This window comes from Pteropus medius, unplaced genomic scaffold (genome assembly GCF_902729225.1).
Source record: "Pteropus medius unplaced genomic scaffold, Ma_sr-lr_union100, whole genome shotgun sequence".
NCBI lineage: Eukaryota > Metazoa > Chordata > Mammalia > Chiroptera > Pteropodidae > Pteropus > Pteropus medius.
The window spans coordinates 948,014-966,302 of record NW_024352004.1 but is presented as its reverse complement, the minus strand read 5'-3'; the positions used below and the strand labels follow the sequence as shown (position 1 = coordinate 966,302).

The following is an 18,289-nucleotide window of genomic DNA, read 5'->3' as shown; positions in this document are numbered from 1 at the left end:
AAATGTAGGTTCCTTGGACCCATCTCAAGCCTACATAATTGGAACTAATAAGTTCTCTGGTGATTTTTAAAGAACCTATTCTTAGGTATGGTGTACATGTAAAATGCACCGTTTTTAAGTGTGTAGTTGAGCACGGTTGAGTAATCACCACCAGAAGATAGAAAAATAATTGCATCACCCAAAAATTCTCTCTAGGTAACTATTACGTACATTAAGGTTTGAGAACCACTTGGGAAAAATAAATAGAAACTTGAAGTGTGGGCCAGAATAAAAGAGGAGGAGGGATTGTTTTGAATGATTTCCTGTTTCAAGGAGGTTTAGACTTAGCACATGAGTGTCATCTGCCAGCTCAGAATGACTGATGGCTGCCGCCTGGACTAGAGGCCTGTAGAAGATTCAGACTCATCAATATGGATTCGGGACTTCTGCTATGTGACTATGACTGCCCATCCCACCTTATCTGTAAAAGAGTCAGAATCATTACTTAGAAATTTCTCCATCCTACATTTAGTGACATCTTTGAGGAAATGAGAAATAGGAAGTGACTCAGGATTAGAAAACACAAGGGTAAAGAGATGATGACATGGTGACAAGCATGCATTGTCACCATGAGGAAATGGTACAGCATTCCTTCGCCCTGTCCTCGACATGCTATGCCTCCGTTAGATTTGGGGATTGTGGAAGAAAACCCAAGGAGGTCCACTGCTGGTGCTGCAAGGAAGAGCTGACCGGATTCCCTCCTTACCCTCGGCCGAACCTCCCACAAGTATCCTTGTCTGCTCTGCTCTCTGGGGCCATCACAGCGGGCATCGGCTGGCTGACAGCCTTAAACTCCAGGCAAGGCAGAACCAAGCAACTGTTCATAACCGATTTCCGTGCAGAGGCAGTGACCTGAATGGGACCTGACCATGGGGGAAAATGATACAGAGCTAGATAGCTTTTTTCAATTTTATTTTTAGTTTGTGTAGTCCTGTGGAAGTAAAATTTTTTCTTTGCACTGGGAACATTGAAAAACACTGACAGGGAGCTCCTTTGGCCTGGCCCATTTTTCTGACAGCGTGTTGCAGCTGTGGCTTCTGCCCAGCAGGCAGAGACATGTTAGATCCTGTACCCAGGTGCTGTTAAGAGTAATGACAGGCCTCAGCCACTGACTGCAGAGTGTCCTGCATGAGGATTTGGGGTCCTTAGAATGCTTTTAATGGCAAAAGCCCTGGAAACAGGGTAAGTGCAAATTATCAATAGATTCACATTCAGATAGGGAAATGATCATAGATAAAGGTTTGTAGCTGTTGGAATCAGTTGTGATTATAGACTAGTTTGTGATTATGCTGTTCTAGTGGTTTGAGTCAAGGGGCTCCTTGACTCAAAAAATGTACGTAGTGTGGGGTAGGGACTTTTACTTATCCTCATTGCCGCCACTTAAGCCAGCTCTGCTTAGTGTGCTAGGATCCTGGGAAATAGCGAGGAGAAGGCAGGGGAGGGCATTCAGCATAGATACAAGCTAAAGGCATGTATGTGGGGGAGTGCTCTGCAGGGGGTGGGAGCTGTTTCTTGTTTGGTAAGGGGAAATGTGAAATACCATGGTATAACCAGGCATTACCAGAGAAGTTTGCGAATAGGTCAACATAGGTTGTCCTGGAGTAGCTATCCTGGGCAGGAGCCCATTATTCCTTGATTTGGGGCTGCCAGATAAAATACAGGATGCCTGATTAAATTTGAATCTCAGATCAACAGTGGAAACTTTTTATATACCACATGGAACACAATGATATTTAAAAAATTTGTTGTTTATCCAAAATTCGAACTAACGGAGCGTCCTGTATTTTTATTTGCTAAAACTGGCAACCCTACATTGATTCAATTCAGACAGTGTGTTCTGAGGACTGGTACCAGAATGGAAAGGCTTTAGTCGACAATTAGAAAAACTGTGAGCGTCCACTTTATGCCGAGTCTGAGTCACTTTGTGTGGAAAGGGAGCAAATCGCCCAGGGAGGAAGGCTCTTTGGCCTTCTCCGGCACAGCGCTCCTCCTCTGATAGGAACCATTTCTTGGTGCTGGAGTGTTATCAGCAACTTAACAGCCATGTCAACCCAAACTCAGGACAGCAGCCAACCCATTTTTTAAAAACTGATTAATCTATCAATCCCACTTCAAAAGAATGAAAGCAGAATCTCGAGATGTTTACACACTCAAGTTCATTACAGCATTATTCACAATAGCCAAGAAGTGGAAGCAGCTCATGTGTCTATCAACAGGTAAATAGAGAAAATATGGTATCTACATGTCATGGACTAATATTGAGCCTTAAAAAAAAAAATCCTGTCACATGGATGAGCCTTGAGGACACTACACTAAATGAAATAATCCGGTCAAAAAAGGATAAATACTGTATGATTCCACTTAAATATTTAAATTAGTTGAAATCATAGGAAGTAGAATGGCGATTGTTGGGGGCTGGGGAAATGGAGAGTTGTCCGTAGATGTAGAGGTTCAGTTTTGCAAGATGAAACAGTTCTAGAGATCTATTACACAGCAAAGTGAATATAGTTAACAGTACTGAATTGTACAGTTAAAAACTGTTAAAGGGGTAAATTTTATGATTTTTTTTACCATAATTAAAAGTAAGAATAAACTTACTAAAACAAAATAAAAGAATTTTGATCAATGCTAAAGGATATAAAAAAGTGAAAGTTCTCCTCATATTCCTTCCTACTCCCATTCCTCAGAGGTAATCGCTAACATTTCTTTCCAGAAATGTTTATGTCCGTATAAGCATAAGCATGTCTATTCTTTGCTTAGCAAAGCATTTGTTCAATAGAACTACAGTTGTCTTTAGTAATAGGCTACAGGACTCCACAGATCCCAAACTGGTGGCACCAAAATTAGAGAACTTATTGAAATATAAATGTCTTGAAAGGGAAACTTAGAAATTTAACAGGAACATCTGCTAGTATACATGAATGAACTTTTCATAAACATAACACACGCACTATAAAGCAGACAATGGAAAGAGCCTTAAAACTTTTTTTAAGTTCTTTAACTTGATGGGGACATAATTTATAGACAATAAATGCGCCCTTTTTCAATGTGTAATTCAATGACTTTGGTGTCTTATTTATTTATTTATTTATTTAGGGTGTCTTTTTAAAAATACAGTTACCATTACCTGCTAGTTTGGGTTTCTTTTTGTTGTTGTTATTTTAATAACCTTTTTTTTTTTTTCTGGTTATAAAGGTATTATTACATTCTCCTTATAAAAACCTTGGATAATTCAGAAAAGAATAAAAGAGAAAAACAAAAGACATCAATAATTTCCCACTTCCTAAGAAGCCATTATTACCATTCTCTCTTTTTAAAAGCACAGATGCATTCATTCATCTTTAAACACAAAAAAGTATCTAGGAAATCAAAATGGTCCACAACTTCCACACTCAGATAATCCTTGTTGATATTTAAAAAGTAATATATATATATATATATATATATATATATATATATATACACACACACACACATCTTAAAAATTAAAACTACCAAAAAATGTATTAAATGGATAAAAAATAAATATCCCTTTCCCAACAGTTTCTCCTCCCAAGCATAATAGCTGGTCCATTTTTGTAAATTCTATGACAGGTTTTTTCTTTGCACATATCGGCCTGTGTGTAAAGTGTCGTAACATTTCTACATCTTGGTTTTCCACTTACCACATCTTGGAGTGCTTTTCCTACTAGCATCTGTAGACCCACTCTGCCGTTTTTAATGGCTACTCTACTTGATGGCACAACCGTGCATGCCTTCAGTTTCATACTTCCGGCTACTAGGAACACGATGGCCTCACCATGGCCCCATGTTCTCAAGAGAACAAGAGAGATCACTTCACAGAAGTGAATTTGCAGCACTTACCAAAAGGAAAGACCCTCAGATCCTCAACGGTGAACGTCTTTCACTGTCTCTTCCGAGCTCGTAATATCTAGTGTCTTCGTGTAATTAATAACTTCTCTGAATGAGGATTGACATGTACTTTTTGGCATCTCCCTAAAAACTAAAAACTACGTTACATCTAGTCCACATAACTTTCTCCTATTTAATAGCTACAGATTTAGGCCAAACCATGGTAAGATGAAGGCCAATAAATGTACATTCCTGATGTGTTCTGATCGGAGCACAGTTATTGCTTCCATAGAAATAAGATTTCCTTGTCAAGGAAGGTAACAGCCCGCTGGGCTCCGGCTCGACTGGCCACGACACACGGGAATATTCTCTGTATTTCTGGGCAACATGCTTTAGGAGGAATGTGGGTAGGCTGGGGCACGTCCGGGGGGATGACAAGACAAGACCTGGGTCCCTGGCCGTAAGGAGCACTTACAGAATCCCAGAGGCCCTATAGCTTGAGGAAGAGAAGACCTGTACTGGGGAAAGAGCAGCGGTCTTCACATCCTTACGGGACCGTCCCAGGAAGGGGACATCAGTGGGTGAGGTTACAGGAAAGCAGAACTTGGTTACAACTGAAGTTTTCTGAGGAATCTTTTTTGAGGTAGTGTGTTTTTTTTTTGTTTTTTTTTTTTTTGAGGTGGTATGTTTCCCACTTTGTAGGAATTTACACGAAGGCCAAGCTGGCGATTTTGCAGGAGACGTCAAGTGGGAAGTTAAAACTTTCTTAGGTCCTGCTCATCTTCAGGTTCTGCAATTCAGTCTGAACAAACAGGATTCTGGTCTCCATCCCCTTTTCGACAACAACAACAATTATTAGGATATTTTCTTTACTTCTTTTATTGTTTCCCCTTAAGCGCCTGTAGATACTGGGAAAGTATCTTAGTAAGTAAACACTATAAATCTTCGACACTTATGAAATACTCAGAAAAGGGAAGAATCCATAAAAAGTCCTTTGAAGGGAGAGGTTGGCTCTTGTGTCGGAGCAGCAGGCCTGTTCTGCCTCAGTGCTGAGCTGTCTCCGCTCTTGACCACAGGAACAACCATGTATCACTGCCCTCACCAGCAAGGATGTATTAGGTGGTCCTGCGTAAAGGCCCTGTATAAAGGCTCCACGGAAGAGGCAAAGAGATGGAAAACAAGACTCTGGGTGGCATTATATAGCTGCAGAAAATAAGACCTTTGCATGAAAGTGTCAGATGAGTGTCATAAGCAACACAGTTCAAGGAGGCGCGTCCTCTAAGGCTAGCTGTCCTTACCTATGAAGTGAGCCTAGCGATAGCCCTGCCACATGTGGCGAATGTGAGGATCAACCAGGATGCTGTGCCAGCGCCCAGCCCACAGGGAGCACTCGGGGCTGGAGGCTGTGAGTTCTCAGGCGTCACAGATGAGGGTGCCTGGTGCTGGAAGAATGATGTTTCCACTGATAAATCTAGAAAGGCAAAGAGAGGAGTTAGTTGAGGTGGAGGGATGAGATTGGGAATAGAATCTCAATTCTTTCTTTACAGCAACAAGTCAGTTATTCTTTCTGTTGTGCAGTGGGAAATCAATCCCCACAGTGAGCGCATGCCAAGCAGCATATCTCAAATAAAAAGTTTGCTTCCACATCCCAAAGATCACTCAAATTCCAGATCCAACTCTCATGACAAAGAATAGCCATGGGCCGGTCTGGATTTTCATTTAGACTGCTTCTTTTTCACTCAACAAACATTTATTAAGCACCACAAATGTTGCAGGCACCAGATTACTTGCTGGGACTATGACACCGTGAAAGGCATCCCCAGCCCCACCTTTCATAGAGCTGTTGATGCCTATGGGGGGACGGGATGGACAGGCTCTCACCATGCAGCATGCTGAGTGCTCTGATCTAGGAAGTAGAGCCAAGAAGTGCTCCAACCCAGGGGGGCTTTCTGGAGAAAGTAACATAAACTGAGACCTAGAAGATGTCAGCCCGATGAAGTGGGGGTGAATTCATAAATGGGGAGAAGGTCTGAGGGCAAGTACCTTCAAGAAACAGAAAGACATTCCCAAGGTTGGGCCCGAATGGGAAAATGGGCCTGAAATGATGTAGAAAGGCAAGTAGGGGACAGAGAGCTGAGCCAGAGCTGCAGGGTTGAGGAGGCACGAGAAAGGGCACAGCCGGAGGAGTGGTGCTCAGGATGCAGACGACGGGATGCAGGAGGAGATGGATTTGGAGTTGGCGACCTCCGGTGTGTGCTCCAGCGATTGATGACTGGCGAGGAAATGTGTCGGTGGGAACGGGTGATTCTATAAAGAAACGTGGTTGTGAAGATGTGGGGCAGGTGGCCAGGGGTGGTTTTTGTTCTTGTTTTCAAGGCCGGGAACGTCCTGGATTATGGGAAGGAGACAGCAGGGGGAAGGATTGGTAAGTGGCAGCATGATGTCCTCAGAAGGTAGGAAGGGTTGGGGTTCAAGGTGACCCTTGGGAAAAGGTCCCAAGAGCACGGGTAAGAATGCAGGCGGGACTATGGGCGGCGAGCACACAGTACAATATACAGATGACGTACTATAGAATTGTGCACTTGAAACTTATGTAATGTTATTAGCCAATGTGGCCCCAATAAATTTAATTTTCAAAAAGAATGCAGTGGGGTGCTGCCATGGCCTTAAGAATGGGGTTTCAGATTGAGTGTGAAGCAGAAGCAGAGAGGTTATCTGGGCGAAGAGGGGTGGGATGAGGTGAGTTTTGTAGAGCGCATAGGAGGTGGAATTAAACGGCGGGGAGAGGGAGGAGCACCAACCAGGTAAACGCAGGTGCGCCTGCGCTGTTGCTGTGAGCGCCCAGTTAAGGTTGGCGACTACGGTTATGTAATGACATCAGTCTGAGCAACCTTGGGAGTGTCTGTCCCCCTAAGGTTAGCCCTGCTTCCACCACCCGACTCCTGTGCTTAAATCCTCAACCCAGGAACGATCCTCAGCTTAGAGGAGGGTCAGGTGCCTCGACAAAACGGAGTGTTCTGGGACGAACTTCGCATGGTCTGTCCTCAGTGGAGACGCTGGAACATATTCCTTGCAGCGGCCTCTGGAATGATGGTTGCACCTTATTTTCAGAGGCAGTCAGGATCAAGCTCAACCTGGAGGAAGTTACTGGGGTTAGGCTGGAGAAAGACAGACAATGAGTTTATTTTTAAACCCAAGTGGGCACTACAGCTGCCAGAAAGAAGCAGACGGCTCTTGGGGGGAATAGAGATTGGCAGCTGGTCAGACACTTGTCAGGAAACCTGTAGGCTGCCAAGTGGGCAGGGGTTCAGGTGGCTGAAGGCCAGGACTGTGTCCAAGGGGTCGCGTGGGGGTAGGGGAAGCAGCAGTTAAAACTTCAGAGCCCAACCGAAGCAGGGCCGGAGAAGACGGTGGGCTCCAGGACAGAGCCCAGTGGCCGTGGCTGCCCCCAAGGCAGCACAGAGCCAGTGAGTACACTGGACATCACTGTCCTTGGCCCTTCACCCAGGGAGTGAGGTAGGTTAGTGCAAAATACACTCCTGATTCAAAGACTTAGTGGAAAAAAACAAATCCCAGAAAACAAACAAAAAACCAATGTAACATCTGAATGATTATTTTATGTTGATTTTGGATATATTGGATTTTATAAAACGTATTGATATCAACTTTACCTGTTTCCTTTTGTAATGAGACTATTAGAAAAATTGACAAATACACACGTAGCTGGCATTTGTGAGCTGCATTCTGTTCTATTGGACAGCATGGGTCTAGACCTTGGGGTGAGCCACAAGAATGTATTGTCACCCCTTCAACTCAGCAAGTGGCCTTAGTGACCTCAGCAGCTCTCCACTGGGGCTGCCTTTAACTCATGGCATTGAGGGGGTGCACAGATCAGCTTGAACAAATAGAACTAGGGCTCGAAATCTGCACCCATGATCCACCCAGAAATCCTCACCAGGTGAGCTCTGGTTTAGGGAGAGACAGCCTGAGGTAATGATCTTATCAAAGGATTTTCTCCTTTTGAAAAAACATACCTGGGTATACCTTGCAGTAGTAAGTGGCTTTTGCAGCAAATTTTAAAGTTCTGGTTCCATGCCACACACTTTAGGAAACTCTGCCTGTGACATGTTCTGAAGCCAAAGAGATTACCTGTTTGGACCAGAACTGATGCTCCATTCCAGCCTACAGATGGGAAGAGTGCTGGGCAGATGGGAAGAGTGCTGGCATCAGAGGGCTGTCCTTCCTGCAGGTAACACCTGTGGCTCCAAAGTTCAGCCTGAGGCTGAGAGGCAGGTGTCAAGAGTGACAGCGCGCTGACCTTCAAGAACCACAAGTGCTGAGCTTCGCCCTCTGCCATTTGCCTGCCAGAAGCCACACTTTTCACTATCGAAGGATCAGCTGTAAGACACCTCAGCCTGAGTTTGAAGGTCATGACAGACTGGGAACTGACAAGAGGTAAGCATGGGGGTGGAAGAGTTGAGAGGCAGAGGCAACAGAGAAAGTTGAAATAGGGTTTCCTGCCCAGAGCAGAGAGGGCATGCCTAGCCTTCAGGTCATAACCGATCGGTGTGAGTGATTCCACCTGGGCTGCCTCGTCTTTCAGTGGAATGGGAAGAAGCTGACCTGCTGTGGAGAGACTGGAAGTAGATGTTCCCAATGTCCTAGGGGATTGAGATGCCAGAGCAGAGCACTGCCCTGCATCCTAGACTCTCTGCACGTGAACTGAGGTGGCCCTGTCCACTGGGGATGGGGCTATGATCCTGGAGCTTCCGGCTGTTCATTCTCCCGAGGTCCTTGCCCGCTGCTGCTATTTCTTGTTCCCAGTATCTTTCTATCCTTCATTCCCTGTCCCCGCCTCTCCCATTTATCTTTCCTCTGAGCTAGCAGAGCCACATACTCCCAGGCCCAAAGTGCTCTGGAGGGAAAGATAGGGATAATATCTGTCTGGCTCAAAGTGGACCTCCAACGGAGAGGAGCGCAGCATTGCTCAATTCCTTCCTGCCCCGGGGGCAGCAGGAGGAAGCAGAGGTGGGAAAAGAACAATTCTCTGCGCTCCAGAGCATGGTGCCCTGGGGACCAGATTAACGGTTTCATTCAACTCTCTGGAATCTCTTGGGAGGTGAGGACCGGCTTCTCTGGCTTCAACCATAAAAGGGAAGTGAGTGTCCTGCCTTTTAAATAGATGCTTTCCAACTTGCCTCTCCTCTGCTCTGCTTTGTTGGGATTGCAGAGGAAGCGGAAGGGCCAGGCCCTCCACCCAGTCAGTGCCTATTTCCTGGAGGGGAATGGAACACCATGCCCAAAGCCCAGTCCTGGGTGCTCACTTCCTGCCTTTGGTGCCCCCATCATCACACTCCCTCAAGGGCCAGGGAGGACAGGGAAGGGTCCGCTAGTTACAGTGTTGTCATTTACAGAAAGGAGAGACACAGGCTGATATGAGCCCCCAGACGTGATCTTTAATTGATGTTCCTGTCCCTGCCTCCCCACCCCAAGCCCCAGATGACATATATACAGGATGCTGTATGGAGCCAGCTTCAGGCCCAGGCCAATGCAGCCTCCAATCGTCCCTGGGTGCTGCCAGGGTGGGGGCAGGAGGATGCAGACAGCTGGGAGCCAAGTGGACTGGTCACAAGAAGTCTTGAGTTCTTCACACCCCCACCCCCATGTGAGCACACACAGCCATGTCCATGTGTGCAGAGAGGTATTCACACTTGTGCAGAGATGTGGAGCCAAATGCTTGTGCCAGATGCATCGCCACGTGTACCACCAGAGGGCGCCATAAGGTATTGCAGCAATAGTGCAAAACCCAGCCCTTGCCCTCCTGCCCCAGCCCGTTTGGGGGTCTGGTGGAGCAGGACTGGCCAGAGGAGTACTCCACCCATCCCCCTCACTTGGGCAGTGCCAGCTACAGCTCAGTATTGAGGACCCTGCTTAGGCACAGACAGCCACCCAAAATGGTGTCAGTGGGCCTCAGTCCCGTTTGCCCTGAGGGGCGGGGCAGATAAACAGGGAGCCATCTCTTCCATGATTCCTCCTCAAAGATGCCCCAGAAACAGAGGGACTGAAACAGGCAGCTCAAAGGCCCCGGGATGTTCAGAAACCTCTGCTGAGTCTGGGCGAGGTATCCCTGGAAAGAGGGGCTCCATTCATTTGTGGCTTTCATCCATAGGTAGCTTGACTGCCACTTTGCTCCTGATAGCTGGTCTTTGGCAGCCAAGCTCCTCTGTCTCCAGCGAGGGTCATGAGTGAAGGCCATGGGCAGGACTGTGTGGAAGGACTGAGAAATTTTGCCCAGACTCAGCCTGTCTCTCAGGCTCGGCTGCAGTAGGGATCAGAGGGTATAATGAGGACAACTGTAAACTTACTACTCGGCCCTGGCAGAGGGGTAAGGAGTGGAATGGGTTTGACAGGGCCTTGAGGACTTTTCTAGAAGCTGAGGAGCATACAGGAGACTGGCCTTTTCCTACCTCCTCATGCACATCACAGGCAAAGCCCCCTAACCATCCAGGCACTGGGCCACCTCTGGCTTTCTCTACTTGGGAGAGTCCTCCCTGGGGAGATGGCCCAGCCCAAAAACTCTAGGCCATGCCAGGGGGCACCTAAACCCTGAGTCAGCCCCAGAATCACCCTGCTTGAAAGGGGGAAGGTGCCATTTTATTTCAGGGACTGTATTTTCTAGACCCCCGTATATATGTGTCCTGGCAGGACAGCAGGATAGTCATTTTAGAACTGAAGACAATCTGGGACGTGTGGTCGCCGTACCCATAACTTAGACTTGGGCACGGAACAGGCAGCTTTGGTTTGAATCAGCACTCAAACTTCTCTCCAAGCTCAGCAGGGCTGGGACGAGGGAGCAAGCAAAGATGCCCAGCCTCTGCCTGGCTTGGGGACGGCTCTGTTCAGTGAGAGGACTCCAGGTGTGGTCATCCTGGGGGAGGGCCCAGGGGATGGCCGTGCCTCAGTTCCTCTGGTCACTCCCACAAATGTCGAAATATTCCTACAACTGCCCTGGCCCCAGCACCCCCCGAGTTACATTCATCAGTTAAGATTCATTAAAAACAAACAAACAAACAAAAAACTGTAGATGTCAGCCCTCTCCCCCTAAGTCCCAGAGAGCTAAAACTCTGGTCCCAGCTGCCTGGTTTTGAGGAAGGGCCATCCCAGGCCATGCCCACTGGGGCATCCCTCTAGCCACCCTCCCCTCAGCTGAGCTGTGGCAATCCGTGATGATGGAAGCTACATTCACACAGGGAGAATTGGTGTGCAAGGCCAAAGCCGAATGAGGTGGGGTCGGTGACCATGAGGGAAATGCCCCAGGCCTGGTCCACCCTGGTGGTGTGAGGGCAGGGCCACAGGCCCCCACCCAAACCCCTGTGGGGCCAGGAGTTGAAAGGCTTGGACCCAGAAGACACTGCATGATGCCTCCCTCCGTGTCCGGGTGAGGGCAGCCTCGTGTTTCAGGGCGGAGACGTGGGTACCAGGCTCGGAGGGAGGGGGGTGGCACTTAGGCCCCTCCGGACCTGGAATGGAGAGGGGGCATCAGGGGAGGATATGAAGCAGGGCCCAGAGAGAGAGAGAGTCCCCAGGCTGGGCCCTGGGAGGTCAGTGCGGGGCCCTGGAGGCTGCAAGTCACAGGCTGGCCAGGGAGGGTATCTGGCAGGAGGTGACACAGCGGTGACATGAAAGACAAAACAGATGAGATGCAGAGGTGGGCTCCCGTCCCATGGCACGGTGGCTGTGGGAGGCACTGCTCCAGGGTCCCGCTGGCCAGGGGTGGTCTGGCCATAGGAAGGGCAGGAGCAAATGGACCAAGGCCTGAGAAGATGTGTGGGCAAGGGGAAGTGGCAAGGGCAGGCTGAGGACTTTCATTCCGGAGCAGGGTTCTCCCACCCCTGTAGTGACGGCAGCGACAGCAGGGGTGGGGGAATCAGCGCTCGGCTTCCCATCAACAGAATGCGAGGTGACAAATGAGATGGAGACAGGGACGGTGGGAGGGATGACGTGGACGCTGTCACACTGCCCCCTGCTGGGTCGGGTCATACCTTCCTCTGCGGATGTTTCTTCAGGAGCCAAGGAGAGGACAGAGAAAGGAAAAGGAGCCATCTGTGACCTTCCCCTTCTCTCATGGAGGGGCCTTTGGCTCCCACAAAACCCCTTACCCCAGAGATGGGCCAGGGACCCTGGGGCCTAGACACTAAGGCCCAGGGAGAGATACCTGGGTTTGAGTCCTGACTCTGCAACTAACTCACTGTGTGACCCTGGGCCTCAGGTCCCTCCTTTGCACAATGAAGGGGTTAGACCAGCCCCAGGGCCCAGACTCAGATGCCCGCAGAACACCTAGGCTGGGTGAGACCTAGGGAGGGAGTCCGCAAGCCCTGCCTCGGGGAGCCCTGCTCAGCTCCTCTCTGTGGCTGTGCTGGATCACACTCAGGCACAGTGGGGCCCAATCTTCTCATTTTTCAAGAGAAGTTGGAAGTCAGCATTGTTAATGTAAAATCTCCGTTGTTTTTTTTTTTTTAAATATGAGCAACCAATTTTTTTAAATGTTAGAACAAGACCCTATGGACAGCTTGGACCACGATGGTTTAGCTAACCTCTCAGGGAGGCCCCCTCAGCTTCAACAGCCCGGGGTTCTGATAACCCCTGAGGACTCCAGGGGGCATAGGGGGCGTGTATGTCTCTTACTTAAATCCCCAGCCCGTGCCGCCCAGGACGATGGCTGCAACCAGGACAGCCCCGGCGATGGAGCCGATGATGATGTTGGTGCCACTGGGACCTGGGGAGGAGGGCAGGGCTCAGTTGGCTGGGACAGGCATGGAAAATGGGAAAGACAGAGCCCCACCCCGACTGGCACCGGCCTCACCCTTGTATCTCTCTGTCTCCCCAGTGGGTGGAGATGTGGGCAGAGGGTTGTGGATACTGCAGTCTTTGCCTGTCCAGTCCGGCTGACAGATGCACTTCCCCTCATTGCTGCAGACCTAGAGGTGAAGTGGGGCCAGTTGAGGTGAGCAGGGCCCTGTCTCCTCTTGTAAGCCCCTCCCAGCATCCCTGGTCTCCAGGCACCTACCCCATGGTGGGAGCAGACGCGGCGCTCCCCACTGCCTGGGCAGGTGCTGAAGTTGAAGGCAGAGGCTGGCAGGCAGCGATGATCCAGGCACAGCATGTTGGGCCCACAGGCAGTGCCGTCCTCTACATAGCTCAAGTCTGAGCCATCGGCCAACTGCACATGGCCACCCCTGGAGAAACGGCACAGCCAGCCTCTGCCCATGCCCCCCACCCCATTACAGCTGCAACCTTCCCTTCCCCAGCCACGGTCCCAGCCAACACCTGCAGTCCAGCTCCTTGCCCTGGTGGTAGAAAGTGACACTGCTGATGTCTCCCCCTAGGTCCCCCAGCCGAGGAGCTCCAGAGATGTTGACACAGAGGAGGAAGCCACAGAGCACGTCCCTGTTGGGGCAGTGTAGAGACAGTGAGCTCCAAGTCTGACCTCTGACCCAAGTACTGAACTTGAATCTGCTCTCTCCCCACATCCTGATTTTTCACAGATTCTCCTATCAGGACTCACAGGCAGATCCTAGAAGAACCTCTGGCTCCATCTCAGAAAAAACCCTCCCAGCTCCAGAGCTGGCAAGGCCCAACCAGGAGCCTTAGCACTTACTGTTTATTGCACTGGATCCAGCCTGATCCCTTCCGCCCACAGTTCCCACGCTCAGTCCCTTCCACATTCAGCTTCTCATAGCAGAAGCGATCGGCAGCCACTGTGAGGAGACAGATGATGCCAAGTGTCAGCCAAGTCAGCCCAGAACCCACCCCAGGATCTCAGGCCTCCACTTCCAACACTCCAGGCAACCTCCGGTCTGGCTGGGCCCTCGAGAGCTTGGGGAGCCACACATTTGGTGGAGGGCATATTTAGCCATAACCTGCCCTCACCCCAGCCTCTCTATTCTTGGTCCTCCAGAGTCCCCTCTCCCACCCCTAGCCAGACTCACCATGGCCCCAAAGGGCTTGGCACTGCCGGTCCCGGGTTCTGCAGCGACCTCCATAGCAGCGGCCCTAGGGGACAAACAGGAGACAAGCGACTGACACACTGAGGAGTCAGAGTGAAGACAACAGACGGCTGAGCCAGAAGCCCTGAGAGGGAGGAGCCCCCACCCCGTCATACCTGTTCATGATCACAGTAGTAACCATCCAGCTTGTGCAGGTTAGGGGGACACTGTGGAGAGAGGGGCTGGACTAAGCAGAACGGCCCAGGACTGAGAGCTGAGGTTAGCCCCAGGGAAGAACAAAGGGGTGCCAAATGCCCCCCATGTGGGGGCTCAAGTTCAGGGCTCTTCCATGTTAAAGACAGGAGACCTGGATTGGAACTCAGACCGCATAGGTTGGCGAGTCCTGTCAGCAGCTGGGTTCCTCCAGGTCCCGCCTCCTTCCCAGTTGCCCTGTTTCCTTCACCTGCTTCACGGAACTGGGAGAACTAAATGCCTAGCACGTAACAAGGGTTTAAGAGATGTTACCTAATATTATCACCCACTCTGATCCCTAGCACACACTAGGCACTACGCCAGGCACCGGAAATATCAGCCAGACTATAAATACGGGTTTATGATTGAAGGAGCAAAGCCAGGGGGCATGAACAAAGCCCTGTCTCAGATGAGGAAACTGAGGCTGATCATCTGGCAGCGATGCCAGAAGCCCAGTAGAGAGGCATGGAGAACAGCTGTCGCTCGACATAGCCCAAATGATAAATATAAGGGTTGCTTCGCCCGGGGCTCCAAAGGGCGGCAGGGCTGGGCAGACCTGGCTCGAGTCCCCGGTGCAGGTCTCCGCGATGTCGCACTCGTTCACGGCCTCTCGACAGGACACACCGCGCGGTTCGTACTGAGGAAGGGATGCGCTTCAGGACTCAGGCAGGGACCGCAAATCCCGCGCCTGCCCGCCTCCTAGGCCCCGCCCTCCGAACGGCCCCGCCCTCCGAACGGCCCCGCCCCCACGGCCCCGCCCCTAGGCTCGTGCTCCTTTTCCCTCACTGCTGCTCCTCGCCCCAGTCCCCGCACGCTCTCAGCCCACTCAGAGATGCCCCAGGCTTGCTCAGGGTTCCGCTCCTCCCACCACTTCTCGGGTCTGCCCTGCTGCGCCCTTCTTCCCCATTGGCGCTTTCATCGCGTCAAGCCCCGCCCTTCCAAATTTGCTCTGCCTCCAGCGGCTCCTCCTCCCTAAATCCCGCCCCTTATCAGATCTTCAGCAGCTTGGTCCTTCTCGGTCCCTCCTTCCCTGCCCAGCGGCGGGTCCCCCTCACCTTGCAACGGCGACAGCAGAGCCCGTCGCTGCACATGGCGTCATGAGTCAGGGTGCATTTCTTGCAACAGTTCCCGCCCGCGCGGCTGCACTCCTGAGGGACGCGGGGAGAAGGGGAGGGAGGCGGGCGAGCCCGCACCCTCCCCACCTGGACCCTCCCTCGCGCCCGCCCCCGCGTCTCCTGTCCCTCACTTGGCACTGTCGCTCACCTGCACGGAGCCGCAGTCGCACTCCTCCCCCGCCTCCACGAAGCCGTTTCCGCACTCAGGGGGGTCCAGGAGCTGGACCGGGAAGGGGTGTCGGGAGTCTGACCCGGACCCGATCCCAAGCCCCGCTCCCAAGTTCCACGCCCTGGGGCTGGTACCTTGAGGGGCTTGTTGAAGAGGCAGCTCCCGCCGCCTTCCTGCAGAAATTGGTTGTATTCGTCGATGCTGCAGCGCGAGAACTTGCGGGGCAGGTAGAACCTGGGGAGGGGGTGAGACGACAGTGCCGCTGGGCTGGCCTGTGTCTCCCCTCCAGCCCTCTCTCTCTCGCCTCTTCTCAAGATTGGGGATGGGCTGCACCAGGGACTCCGTCACTGTCTCGAGGAGACTGAGGCTCTCTGTGCCTGGAGACTGCACAAGAATCCTCCCGCCTGCCCATCAAGAGGTAGTGGGCGGGGGACGTCGCTCCAGTCCCTTCCCTGCAACCCCTGGACTCCTAGAGTCAGAGGTTGAAGCGCCAAGGAGGGAAGGTGCTTCCAAATAAGGTTTTGGCGCCGCCCAGTGGCGATAGTGCACACTACAGTTTGGTCAGTTTTGACGTTCCGCGGGGAACTCTGGGTCTCCTTGTGCAATGTCCTGCAGAAAACTGGGCTTCCTGGAATCCTGAGTGGTCCTGAGAGCTGGATCTCTTGAGGCCACTGGCTCCATATTGCCACTGCAATGCTTTCTCTGGGACTCTCCTCGCCCAAAACCCTCCCCTGATTTGTTCCCAAGAGCTCACCCAGTATCCTCCATGATGCAGCCCAGCCAGTTGTCCGGACACTTGCAGTCCCCTGAGAGGTGAGCCAGGTGGATATAAGGGAGCGTAGATGACCACCCCCCTCCCACAGACACCCTCTTCACTTCTGGAACTGCTGGGTGTGGGTCTCGGTTGATTATGGGGCCATATGGGGTCTTCACTGATACCTGCTGAGCTCCGGTGTTTATTCCACATCATGCCCAGGTTCTGACCCAGCGTCTGGGCCAGGGTCACCGCCATGGCCCCCATGTTGTCATACTTGGGGTGAGGAAGATGGAGCACAAAGATGTCTACATCCTTCCAAAAGGCACAGGGCTCATGCCCTTAGCACTCCCACTCACTCTCACCCCCACCCCAGCTGTGCCCCCACACTGCTCACCTCGTTCACACCCCCACCCCTGGACAGGGAGCAGATGCCCCCCACGTAGGCAGCCCCGCTGCTGGTGCTCTGGAAAGTCCTGCCCCTGGAAGGGAGAGGGTTATCAGGAAAACCTCTGCCCTACCCATAGTGGCTCCCCTGGGCTGTGAGAGGGAGACAGGGAGCCTCTCCCACTACAGCCCTTCCTTGAGGACGTATTGCCCTTTACATCAGCCTGTGTGACCCTCTTTGGGCTTGCTTGCCAATAAGCCAAATGAAAGGTTCCTATTAGATCATCTCTAATTGCAAGGAACTTTTATCAGATTTTTCCCCCCTACCAGGAAGGGATGCTGGGGCAGTTCGAAAGGGGAAGAGGGGACAAAGGGGAGGTAATGGGCAAAGGTAATGGCAAAGGTAAAAGGAAGAGGGGCATCAGCTTAAGATGCCTGTTGCATGGCTGGGGGCAGGTGCAAGGTAAGCCTAATCCCAGACCCTGCAAGAGCACCCGGCACAGGGCAGGTGTTCAATAACCTTATGCACCACGGCCACCAGCAGAGGCTGGCAGGATGCTTGGGACAGGGGACTCACGAGAAGAGGTGGGTGGCATCGCTAGGCTCAGGTAGGCCCTCCCGTCGGTACACCATGAGCCGGGCCAGGGTCTCCAGGAGGTCATCCTGTACCTGGATCTTGTCTCCATCTGCCCACGTTTCCATGGCAACAAGCACAATTCGGGTATTGAGCTGCTCCTTGTACATCTGGGCCCAGACGGGAGAAGATGGGGAGAAGGCTGGAGGGTGGGAGTGGGTATGGGGGAACAGGGCCGGAGGAGGGCTTCAATCTGTGCTTCCAGGAAGTAGGGGTCAGTGGCTGATAGTGCCCTCAAGAGCTCACCCCAAGGATGTGTGCAGCCAGGTGAGGTCTTACAGGGAGAGAGAGGGGAAGGGAGGGCTGCTCACCACATCTGCCAGGTTCACCACAGACTTGGCAAAGTTGCTGGTGAGGACCACTGACTGTCGCATCTGTTCAAACTGGGAGAAGAGTGGGTGGAGGGTGATGCTGTTTCCGTGGCCCCTCCTCCCAGAGTTGCCCCCAGCCTAGGAACTTACCAGCTGGTGGTCATTGATCACGATCAGCTCCACATACTTGGTCTCACTGTGCACTGTAGGGTGGCCCCGGCGGACCTGGGGAGTGGGTGGGCACTTGGAATCAGTCCACTCCATGCCTGGCATTGTGGCCAAGCCATGGACAGACTCAGGAGTGGTGAACTCCAGCCAGGGACAATACCAGTCCCACTGGCAGGAGTCCCATCCTTCCCCAGCCTTGACACTAGGGCAGGCAGCTCCAATTAGCCCACCACGGGTGCATGTGTACACACTGGCATTAGGGAATGAGGTGGGGGCGCTTCCTCCCAGAGATGGTTCCCTGGCCCCCAGCCACATCAGTCCGAGCCCTTCTTTGCCCCAGCCATGAATAAGGGTATCCTCCTGCTCTGGACCACAGCCTGAGGTCTCTGCAGCCTGAGGTCTCTGCAGCCCGAGGTCTGTGCGGGCCCCGTACCTGCCTTTTCCTTCTCAGCCTCGGCCGGTTCAGAGGAGCAGAATGGGCAGGGGCAGCGAACAGGCAGCCTGGGGAAAGGGGCAGGTGAGGGGAGACACAGCCAGCCCCCTCCCCAGCCCCACTTTCCCTCCCTTACCTGGTTCCCTACATCCGAGGGGGGCTGGGAGGAGAGGGGTCCGGTAAATGAGG

At 51.9% G+C, this 18,289-nt stretch overlaps 1 protein-coding gene across 1 annotated transcript; it reads right to left on the bottom strand.

Annotated features, from left to right (window-relative positions):
* Nucleotides 1-9,327: 9,327 nt before the first annotated feature.
* On the bottom strand, nt 9,328-18,250 carry LOC120589231 (disintegrin and metalloproteinase domain-containing protein 11-like). The gene is given in 20 exon segments (XM_039846736.1): nt 9,328-11,951; nt 12,577-12,667; nt 12,755-12,869; nt 12,959-13,127; nt 13,219-13,338; nt 13,550-13,649; nt 13,881-13,944; nt 14,054-14,104; nt 14,686-14,766; nt 15,185-15,277; nt 15,393-15,464; nt 15,548-15,647; nt 16,168-16,219; nt 16,353-16,443; nt 16,565-16,649; nt 17,132-17,298; nt 17,500-17,571; nt 17,650-17,724; nt 18,105-18,168; nt 18,237-18,250. Coding segments are annotated over 20 exon segments (1,725 nt in total). The 3' UTR covers nt 9,328-11,902.
* Between the last annotated feature and the right edge of the window lie 39 nt (nt 18,251-18,289).